The 12,015-nt window shown below is 42.5% G+C and overlaps 1 protein-coding gene across 1 annotated transcript; it reads right to left on the bottom strand.

The window, feature by feature from the left end:
• Positions 1-1,211: 1,211 nt before the first annotated feature.
• Positions 1,212-10,322, bottom strand: LOC103360986 (pro-opiomelanocortin-like). The gene is made up of 3 exons (XM_008286942.1): positions 10,198-10,322; positions 4,242-4,401; positions 1,212-2,082 (listed from the first exon to the last, which is right to left on the bottom strand). The coding sequence occupies exons 2-3, from the start codon at positions 4,359-4,361 to the stop codon at positions 1,408-1,410; spliced, it is 795 nt and encodes a 264-aa protein (XP_008285164.1). The 5' UTR covers positions 4,362-4,401; positions 10,198-10,322; the 3' UTR covers positions 1,212-1,407.
• Between the last annotated feature and the right edge of the window lie 1,693 nt (positions 10,323-12,015).

Here is a 12,015-nt window from a genome sequence, read left to right as displayed (position 1 = left end):
GGATCTCCATTTATATTACGTGATGTTACAGCTTATTTTAAAAGGACATAATCCAAAAATAGGTTTAAAATGGGTTCATTGACCAACAGAGCTCACTCTCAGCAGCACATGCAGCTGAGCAGACGGTGGTGCCGAGTCAAACGGTGTCTTCACCTGCTGTCTAGCTTTTGAACTACATTGCTGGAATAAAACACGTCTCTACTTTTCACTCTCCTCTGACAGCTCTCATGACTGTGATATCACTAATCAAACTAGTTCTCACCTGGCTAGCACACAACGTAGCGACTTTCACAGCTTCTCAGTTGAGTGCAAGCTAATGCGTTAGCATCGAAGCCCTATACCAAAAAAAAAAATAAGAAAAGGTTCTGAATACAACTACATCCCAGCTAGCTTGACAGAGTAGAGAGTACATGGTTTAGCGGAAAGGATGTATGATGTTTTGTCATGGACTTTACTGATGTTATTCCTAAAATAGCCACATAGAAAGTCATAATTAGTCAATATTAAGCAATTTAGAATAGAATATAGAATATAACTGCACCAGTCATTATATTCTTGATGATATGACAGCTTCAAAATTAGTCAATGTCTCATACCTTTTTAATTGTTATGCATAAAATATGTGTATAAATATACTTTATATATGTAAACTGACCAATACGTTGTTATCTCAGTTTATTACTTTGTGATATTTGGCATTGACAAAGGCCCAAAAAATCAATTATCAGTCGGGCTCTACTGTAAACCAGCCTAAAATGTCTAGAAGTCTCAATGCCAGTGTCCATTTTCTGGGTAATTATTTAAAAAAAAAAACTTTACTGAGTTGAAGTAGAATCATCAAAGAATTCTTCAGTTTACCACAAAGACTCTGTGGGATCCATGCTTTTCATGGGCAGGAAGGTTATGCAACGTTGGAATCTGTAAGGAGCTGCAGCTGTCAGACAAATGTGGCAAAGTGCAATATTTGCCCTTGAGGTGCGGTGGAGTAATACGAAGTTGCATAAAGTGAACATACTGCGTGATTACATTCCACCGTTGCGTGTTTGTCCCCCACCATCTGTCATGAGTTCATCTCTTTACAACCAGCTACAATGGTGGCGTGACATTCACTGTTCAAACACCGCTGGATCATTAATGGTGTGATCCACAAGAAAACAAAAAAACACTCTTCTAGAGCTTTCAAGTCAAGGTCAAGAAGTTCAAGGCAGCCAGTGGGTGCATCAGTGTTTTTATTCAACATAACACTGCCTTGGTTATTGTTATTTTTTTAATCTTTAAGAAAAGACATTCAACAACATGCTAAAGATAGCAATATATATCTGTAATTTAAAATTAAGACATGTGGGTACTAACATGCAATGGCTATTAGACTCTGTTATTCTCCTCCTCTGCTCCATCTTCCATTTATTATATTATCCTCTGCGCATCCTTGACTATAATGTTCCTGAACAACTTGGCCAGCTGCCCCTGGGGTTTCGCCTCCCACGGCTTCATAAAGCTGCCGTTACGTTTAGATGCAGGTGGGCTGCCCCATCTGAAGTGACTCATCCGATAGGTTCCATCTTTTCTCTCCTGCAGGCTCAACGGGCCGTGTGACTTGGAGCTAGCCTTGGCCCTCAGCAATCCCTGACTTTGTTGACTTCCTCCGTTAAAATCTCCCATTGTTTCGTCCTCGTTGCCGCTCAGCTGCCTGCGAACCTGACGGGGGAAGCTGCCCTCGAAGGAGCCCCCTCCCTCCAGCGACGAGGCAAAGACTTTAACAGGTCTGCGCTTACGACCGGAGGGTTTCCCCCAGCGGAAATGCTCCATGGAGTAGGAGCGTCTCTCGTTGCTGTGGCCCCTCAGCTTTCCCGCTCTTAATTTGTCTCCGGCGGGTTTCCCCCAGCGGAAATGCTCCATGGAGTAGGAGCGTCTCTCGTCGCCGTGGGCTTTCAGATCTGACTCTGGTATTTTGTTTTCAGAGGCCAGTGTGGCCAGAATGATGGTGAGTAAGAGATCATCGTCGTCACTGACCTTCAGGGTGAAGGCGCTGAGCTCTGGGATTTCAGTCTGGATCACAGACATGCAGAACTGAACGCAGTCCTGTGTGGAAGAAATCACAGAAACAGCAGCGTGTGAAGATAAAGTAATAAGCCACTGACTGTATTTTGTCACTTTGAGGGTTGTTTATTCTCGTGGATGCACAGATTCTGATCATAATTACACCAGCGGCACACAGATCTGAATCACTGAATGTGTTGAATTAAAACCCATCAATAGACTTTGACACACAGAATGAACAAATTGGAGTTTCTAGAGATGAAATAACTCCGGTGTTATAATAAAAAAGCCTTCAACCTACATTTAAATTCATAACACAGGGAAGCACAGCGGCCTCATTTGCAATATGAATACACTTATTAAACACACTCTTGGAAGTCTTCTGCTTTAATTGCTTTTCAACATCAAATTATGGTCATTTTAATGTCTGACAACAAAACCCAAAAGACTCTTTCGTGTCAAAGTGAAAACAGATTTCCAGAAAGCAACTGATTCAAACAATGAGTAAACTAGATGATAGCACAAGTATTCATCCCCCTCCAGTCTTCACTAGATGCACCTTTGGCCACCGTTGTGAACCCGTGTGCATCGCTCCCAAATGCCTCGCACACCTGGAAACTGGAATTTTGCAAAACGGCTCGAGTCTTTATGGAGTCATTAAAACCAGAAGTGACTGAACCTTGAAGATACAGGTGTCCTTATACTGCAGTCACATGACCTCCATTTCACTAATGACTGTAAGCACCAATTAGCTGCACCGGTGTTAAATTAAGCAGGTCACTTTAAAGGGGGGGGTAAATACTTTTGCCATTACTTGTGTGACTTTTATATTTTAATTAACCAACATTAACGGCGTTGTCATTATTACATTCATTAAAAGAGCCTTTTGTTTGTTTTTCACAGGCACTGCAGCTGTGAGAAAGACAATAAAGTTGGCAGCTCAGAAGTACCACAGAACAAAGATCAAAAACTTAACAAATTGTTAAATAACAAATCCATGAAGAATAAGTGGAGCATTTAAAAGGTGAAGCAAATGAATCAACTGAAGTCAGAACAGCTGGCGGTTAAATGAGACCATGTTAAAAGCATGAATTACCCCGAGGATAAAAATGGGACAAGCTTGGCATTATCCTCTGTGTTCTACGTGACGTTTATTGCAAAAAATGTAAACTTCGAGTTGTTATCTGAACTCTGGACATGAGAAAGAAAAACACGTCTCCGGTGGGCTGCGATGAGCTTTTCTGTCTCCGAACAAGAAAACGTCATCAAGAAAGACAAACACGCCGCTTCATGGCAAAGACCGCAACTGTCAATTATTATCATTAAAAATGAATTTTCCAATTCTGCTTTTATGATTAACTGGTGAATTATTTAGTCTTCAGAAAGCTTGTTCTGTCCATAACCCAGAAGTACTGAAGAGGAGCAACGTCCTCACGTCAGAGAGGCTGCAGTCGGTTTTTAGTTTCACCAAATTATGGGAAAAAAATAAATATAATGACTGGTACTGATTAGCCTCCTTTTGGTTGATTAAATCTTTTCAACACTGTGAATGACTAAAAGTGGTTTAAATATATCTCTTCTTCCATGCGTCCACCCTGCAGACCACAGAAAAGCTGCTTTTGCTGCTGCTTCTCAGGTTTAAATCACATCTAACTAGTGTTTTGGATCAAAATGTTTTTGTTTGCTGTAGTTTTTTATTAAATTCGATGCCTTTTTAACCTCTTAAGACCTATTGTTATTTTATTATTGTTATTTATGTTCTAATTTTATTCAATGTTTTTTTTAAATATATTTTTGTTGTCTTTATATTTTTTATTTCTCATTCTCTTTGCTATTTGATCAAATAGCAAATCAAACAAGAGCTCAGTTCTTAAGAGGTTAAAGATGTGCTCACTACATTTCTTTATTCCTTTAAGGTCTGTTTGGTAGCTCCAGATAGATTTTCTATATATTTAAATGTGCATTTTCTGGGTGCATTAAGGGCATCTTGTCCCTGTTTGCTTAAAAGTTGAGCTTCCAAAAGTTTAGAAAAGAGGAAGGTTCAGTGACAGTTTGAAACGGGCCTCGACACGACGTTGTTTTGCTGTTTCCAGGACCTCGAATCCCAAAACTGACCTCACAAAGCTGTTCTACTGCCTCACCTCAGCAACAGACAAGACAAAGGAGAAAACACCAAAGCAGATGACGAAGGATTCACCTACCAGTATCCTCCCCCTGTTGCTCAGGTTCTTGCAGATGGAGCTGTCCCAGCACGCCGACCCGAACCCCGGGACACACACGTACGCCATCATCACCACCAGCAGCCAACAGAGACACACCATCTTCAGCCCGCGGTGCAGAGGACTCCGGCTGTGTTTTGAGCTGAGAGGAAAGTGGAGGAATTCTCTTCAGAACACGGGGGAAAGGCTCGAATAACACGGCAGTCCCATCAAACACTTCCGATCATTCCTAAGTGGGACGTTTTGTGAGAGAAAATACAGTAGGTGTCTCTTGATCACTGCACTTGCGTAACACTTTCCTCCCTTGCCTTATGTAACTTGGGAGCGTTTCAACGCTATCTTTGAGGCGTCATGAGTGAATAATAACTGCGAGCTCCAATACCAACAATCAACATTCCCCCTCCGGCCAACATTGTAATATTGTCATCGATGTTCATCAGTGGCACATTTGTTCCATCTAAACAAAAAGAAAAAAAGTTGAAATGGAAGTGACGGTTTCTCCCGGCAGAGTTTTCTCAAAGCAGTCACTGTTGAAGCCATGAGATGGAGTTCACAAAGGAGGAGGGCTTATGAGGGCAGGGCTGATTATGCTGCATGGAAATACACATAAACATATATATAGAGAGTGAATAGTGCCATTGAAGGAGGCACACAAAGAGCTGCGATCATGTCTCTTGTTAGGCGTGTTGGTTTTTTTCAACAGCTTCTCTCGTTTATTCTGCAGCGTTGTAATTTACTTGATGAAGGATGCAGCACTGGTTCAGAGAATCCCAAGCTGTTGATCTGTAACCAGCTTCCCCAGCGATGGATGGAGCTTCATGTCAACGTTTAAATCAGTATAGTGCAACGTGATTGGCTACGTGGTTGGGGAGAAGGTTTAGGCTTAGCTCTCTTTTCTCTTGGCACGCGATTCATCCAATCCACAGCCTGCTGAAGAAAGCCGCTCTCTGGCTGTCGTTTCCTTTGTTAGCTGCACCTGCTGCTGATGTCTCATTGGGACGCTGTTATGACCAGTATGGTTAGTTTTGTAAAACATCTTTATCGGACCAGTGTTCTGGTGTCAGCGTGTGGTGTGTGTTGCGTGAGCGGCTGAATTCCTTCCACCTGACCTGGCATAACCTTCATGTGTTCAGCCCTTTGGCCTGGGATTGATGCAACTTTCCCTTTCCTCAGATCAGCACCACTCATGCATTAATGCCCATTAAATGGTGTCAAGGCTCAGCTAGCAGTGCCTTGACAACATATCATATTCCAACGCTCTCTACCATCTATTATGTTGTACACTTAACCTAAAGCAAGTACAACCATAATGTCAGTTTTAAGAAACAATCCTCAGTGCTTAGAAAATGTATTAAAGCACCACCCAGTGTCAGGTTTATACCACAGCTGCCCCAAATTAGCAGCATTGGTAGTTACCAAAATCATTTCTTATGCTTCTGTATTGGTTCATACACCAGTACGTAGAAACTCTTTAACCAAAATACATCCATCCATCATCTCTACACCTTAATCCTCACTAAGCGGGGAGCTGGAGTCTATCCCAGCTGACTCAGGGTGAAGGCAGGTTCACCTGGACAGGTAACCAGTCTATCACAGGGCTACACTTAGAGACATGAATTTAGTTTGAAATTCCTCATTTCTGTTGAAAATGGTAAAACATCAAGAGCTGAGTGGCACTGAAGCCCTTCATGATGCTGGATGGTCTACATGTTCATATACAGTCTGAACACATTAGACAGCTGGTCTAATAAATGTGTTAAACGCTGTATGTGGAGCTTTGAAGTGAGTAAGAATTTAAGATTGTTCCTCTCAAGCATCTAGTCTCTGAATCAGAACAAAACAACAAAAAGTTATAATCCCCAATATTGTTTCATGGTGGCTTTAGTTTTGGTGTGTTGTAGTGGAGGGCACCATTGGATTCAAGTTGCCTTCACTTGCACAAAAGATTTATTGGAAGTGACGAAGTGTACCTCATCAACGAGCTCATTGCTTCCTGTTACAAGGCTGCATTAAAGATTGTATTTGTTAACACGTTCATATAGTGTTTTTTATATGCTACAAGAGGCATCATGAGGGAAATAAACAGTCAACGCCGTGACTGAGTATTTCCACCGTAAAACTGCAGCGAACCCAGATTCAGACAGCCAAGCTTTCATACGTCACAAATCTAAGCAACCAATCACGTCCGCTTTCAGGGTGTAGCGTCATTATTCTTCCACTGATCTGGTTTCTGGTCAGAACGTGTACAGCCGACTCCCTCCAGTAACACAATTCGCTGTTGCGTCTGAGCGGCGTCACAGGTAGAGCTGGTGTGCTCGAGCTGCAGCTGGCATCCCGAGCAAATCAAAGCAACTGCTGCTTCCTCACGCTGAAGCCATTCAACCGGAGCTGGCTTTTGTTGAGAAGAAACCACAGGTAACACAACGTATTTCACCTTCAGACATGCAGTAACCTGACGACATCCGAACTCACCGACTTCTGCTCACTTTTCGATAGAAGTGGTCTGAGTTGGTCTGAGCCAGAAACAGTTGTGCAAAACGTTGACTTTTAACTTGACACAAGCCTAAGAATGCACGCAGTTGCACAAGATTAGGACATTCTGTTGCAAGACGTTGTTATGTCCGGTGGGCGATGTGACGCCTCTGACTGACATTCAGCATATGAGAGGCTATCGCCAATTTAGAATGACTTACCCTGTCCAAAAATGTCCTAAGAAATGACAGCTAGATGTAGGCTATGCGCAAATGAAATGGTCTTCAGCACATATGGTTTCAGGTACCATGTATTTGGTGGATTATTATTATGAGGGAGATAATAACAGCGAGAGAAAACCTTGCGTAACGGTGCATCAGGAAGACCTGGCTCGGACAACAACATGAAAACACTTGTGTAACGCAAAACGGCGTGTGACGCACAAGTAACTCTCATCGGTTTGCTTCGGCTGCTACAACTGCACCGACGACATCACATCAGTGGGAACAACATCTAACACCAACAGCCTGAACGCAACGAGACGGAAACATATGAAGTAATAATGTTAGCAACGTCAACCGAGCTAAAAATAACACCTGTAGATGCTAACACATTCAGGGTGTTTCTGTGACCGTGTCAGACGTTAAACTGAACCCGTGTGACGTCCCGTGACGATGATGCTCAAAGTTTATGGTAGAAAAAAGCTGGTGCCGACCAAAAGTGAGATTTGGCTTTGAATGATGACACCTGGAGAGGATGTCAGAGTCAACTGGTTCAACAGAGCTCAGATCTTCCACCCGTCTACTCAAAGGGCTGGAACTTGGAGTTAAAGCTGCATAAAAACCAACCAGCTGATGCTGAAGTCGTCAGGTGATTGATTTTTTTTTTTCGTGGAATTGCCTGAAATTGAGTTCACAAGAGTTCAAGCATACATTTTAATACCAGCACGTAGGAGCGCCGTTACCTTCACCGGGTTTTTTGTCTCCGATGTGCAGCAGGGAGGACATTTGCTTCTCCCGCTTGCTGAGCCACAGGTTGTCAGCAGCACTGAGCAGGAAACCTGCTCCTTCTTGTATTCACATGGTATTGTCAAAGCAAAAGCATCCTGATGAATAAAGAAGCTCTGCAGGTTTCAGATCAGGTCCTGATGATGGATTATAGAATAACAAGGAGGCGTGCTTCTGACAGAGTAGCCATCACTTAGAAGAAGTCAAGAGCAGCTGGACGCACAGTGCTTCGTATTATATCGTCCTTAATTGCAGATTCCACTCCTGCTGAAAAATGATTATTTCAAAACATTTAACATCAACATATTAACTCTGAAATTTAGGTAATGGTGGGGTTTTTTTTCTTTCTATGTCCAGTAAAGTCCTCAGCATGGATCAGTGGACAGTGTTCAAACCTTCTGCTCTGTTATTGATGCACTGTGATGAATTACTGTAAACATGCAGCCAAATTCTAACGTTTTTTTTGCAAAATACGTTAAAGAACTGTAAAATCTGATGCTTTTTTGGAGCCACAAATTAGACGGCAGGCTACTGTAAAACCTGACAATGTCAATTAAACAAAACAAAACACTGTATTAGAGCTAACTTCACACTGACACCATGAGATTTGTTTTTTTTGGCTTTTTTCTTTTTGTGTGTTTACATGAAGTCAGTTTTTTCCCCTGGTTTCTAATATATATCAAGCAAACTACATTTTGTTGTAGACTATTGCCTTTGAATTAATGCTCCCAGTTCGTTAAATCCAACTTAACATCCTCGTGTACTTTAAAATGTGAGACAGAGTTGGTAGACTCTGGCTCATAAAGCTTAAAAACACATTTTTGTTTATGGTATTTGTCTGTAATCACGGTTTATACTTTTATTATTATTACTTTTAAAGAATTTACAGGAAACCGCAATTAAAGTTGCTTTCAGTCGCAGCACAATGTAAACACATTAATTAAGCTCCAGTGGTAGAAGATACAGTAAAACACCTGCATCCACATCTGTCAGCACTTCACAGCTCAACTTTTTTGCCCTCTTAATTAATCCAGAGGATAGAGGTCGTCTTTAGCTTGTAACAAACATGGACATTAAAGCGTTTCACGCTTTCACACATAAAACAACTCAACATGTAGTCCATAGGCCGAGGCGTTATCTGCTCCAAGTGGCTCATAACAACCAGGAAAGCAGACCCTGAACCCCTCATTCAGCCTCATTACAGCCGCACAAGGACGCACAGCTATAATTAACACGGTTTGCTAACAAAGTACTTCAGCGAAGCATTGCTCTTTTTTTTTTTTTTAAATTTTTAAAAAGAGCAGATCTGCAGGAACCACACCAGAGATCTGCTGCTCAGGGTCATCGTGTCCACACGGCTTCCACCCCAACCGCTCGGCTGCCGTGTCACCAATGACGTACTGATCTTCTCTTGAGTTTCTGACAAACAATGAGTCTATTGCTTTTGAAACAACTCTTGTGTGTGTGTGTGTGTGTGTGTGTGTGTGTGTGTGTGTGTTTTATATAATGCTAACAAAGAGCTGTGATGCCAGCGAGCGAAAGGTCACGGCGCAACCGGCGCACAAATGTCACCTTTTGTGTCGTCTGCAAAGTGTAAATGATCAGTAACTATACATAGACGCATGTGAGGAAAACATACAGGTGGTGGGATGATGCATTCATGCACTGTGAGTTCTGCACAGTTCAGAAACGAGACAGAACATGAAAAATCGGCTCCTGTCATTCTCTGCTGCCCAGCGTGTGTCACAGACATTATTTATGTGAATCTTTAGGCGAATATTTTGTAGAAGCTACAGAGCAGAGAAATCAAACCCAACCAACTCCTCTTGTTCAACTTGACTCACTGCTCTAATTCTGCTTTTTTTTGTTTGTTGACATTTTAAAGCCTCTTTCTTTTACATTTTTTAAAAAACAACTTTTCATCTCGGTGCGGTAATTGTCTAACAGGGGTCTAGGGCTGTTGCCTTTCATTTGTTGAGAAGCTGCCTCCTGTGCTTTTCCTCGCTGCCTCCTTCATTATTCTAAAGAGTGACTCCTCGGTGGGCCATCGTCTTTGTAACTCTGGCAGAGACTCGACTCCACTCGTCCTACAGCATGACTCACTCAGCTGAGCCCTGCTCTCCACAGATACACTCCGATAAAAAGAAACCCGCAAGCTGCAATCAAAATACATTGAAATCATGTGCGTTAATTGACACATGGTGTTATTTAACAGCTTTGTGGGTTCGCGTCTGCCTCGGTGTGCATCAGCAGAAAGCAATTTAAATCTGACTTCAAGGCGACTGTTTGCAAATATTCTAAAATGTAAAGAAAATCTTTGGGTGTTAATCAAAGCTTCGGTGCTCATTCATTAAGAAAAACAAGAACAACCACCAGACATCTTTTTGTGTTTCTTTCTATTCATGCCAAAAAAAAAAAAAGCAAGCACAAGACAACAATAATTTTCTTTCTTCTTTTACCTTTTCCAAGTGCTTCTCCTCCTCTTCTGGTTTTCTTCACTCTGATTGTCCACCGATCTTCCAGATTCTCTCCACTGTGCTCCCTCTGCTCTTCCTCTCCGGCTTCCTCTCTGCTCTGCAATGAAATGCTCAGTTCGAGAGGGTCTGCTGTTGCTTCCTTTAGAGGAGGAAAGCTCTTTTTATAGACGCGCGAAGTAAAGAGCACAGAGTCTCAAGGCCTCGGGGTGTGATTGAGGTAAGGGGTCTCCTGCTCCTCTCCGGATGGGGAGGAGTGAGCGTTTGCGTGGCTTTTGTGTATGGTATGTATGGAGCCCACCCACACGCTGTTTAATCGATAGTGCAGCTCGCTTCATCAGACAAAAGATGAAGCGTCGGTGAACTAGTGAACTTGCCTGCCCTCTTCTTAAACCTCCTCTGGTTGGGATCTTTAAAGCCCCCTTCGCTGATCCTGAATGGGGGATTGTTGGCGTGTTTCAGTGAGTACATTTCTTGACTGCGTGTTCACATTATCATACACTGATGAGAACAAGTAGCGGACCCCTGTGAATCCCTCCTCTTAATCCCCTCATAGGTCAGTCTTTTCAACAGAAAGAAAGAAAAAAAAAGAGTGAAGAGCAAGAGTGAAGTGTGCAAATCAATTTGACTGATTGAATCTGTGCTCCTCGTTTAACAAGGTGTGCATGCACCCCCGAGTGGAAACTTCATTATGAGGACCTGACTCACCGGTTAGACGTCACGGCAGCACCTCTGGTGGAGAAGACGCACACAAAACACACACCAAACACACACACACACACACACGCTCAGAGTGTTTCATAAAAGGAAGCAAAAGAAAATCACTTTCCGCTCACCTGTACGGTGTCAGTGTCGTCCCTACATGTTTGCTCCAGGCGTATGTATTCCCTTTCAATAATATACAAGGACGAACCACCAGAGAATTGCATGGAGAGTAATTGAACAGTTTTCTTCCATTAGATGCAGCCTATTTTTTGATGGCGCCTCTTTTTTTAGCTTGTAAACAACCCATTTTGCGGTGACCTCAAAAAAAGCGTTCACTCGTTCCTCCTTGGCTGTGTCTTTGGAGGGACACAGAGACTACCAGATGAGCAGGACCTGTCAGTACATGTCTATATATATGAAGTATTTACCGATGAACTGCTGCGGCGGCAACGGCCACCTTTGGCTAATTGCAAACATTGTGTAAAAACAGCAATTTGTGTGGAAATGAGTCATTGATTAAAATGCATGAATAGCACAGAGAGTAAATGACATGAAACTGATCGCCTCCGTCCTGTGAATGCTTCAAAACATGACATTAGCATCTTATCCAAACTAAACTAAAGAAGGTTTGGTCACTTCTGCTGCAGCATCCCTACAGACAGCTGCTGTACAGATGTGTATATGTCTACATGTCTTCATATAGATGTGCTGTTGGTGCCCCTCAGCTATGAAAGTCCCTCCCTAAGGATCTCAAATGGACAATGGCAGCATCTTCTTTTAAAATGTCATTTAAACTTGCTTACATCAAAAGGTTCTCTCTTAAACAGTCGTTACTGTGCTGACGTGATCTTTTCCTTTCATATTTCGCTTTCTTCTTTATATAGTTTATCATGGGTGTCTGCTTTGTTGTTTGCATCCTTATTTTTTCTGTTCAGCTCTTTTCTATATTTGGTGGTTTGTGTGCTTGGATTTATGCAAAAGCACGAACCCTCTGAACCCCAAGTCCTCGTGTTGCAAACACACGGGCCAGACGTGGCCATCGAACCGGCTGGGGGGTTCTGGCACCGTGTGGCTCCTACAGCACTTCCTCTTTTTGCA

Source organism: Stegastes partitus, unplaced genomic scaffold (genome assembly GCF_000690725.1).
Source record: "Stegastes partitus isolate 25-593 unplaced genomic scaffold, Stegastes_partitus-1.0.2 Scaffold478, whole genome shotgun sequence".
Lineage (NCBI taxonomy): Eukaryota > Metazoa > Chordata > Actinopteri > Pomacentridae > Stegastes > Stegastes partitus.
Note: the sequence above shows the minus strand (reverse complement) of the source record. Positions and strands in the feature narration are given on the sequence as shown.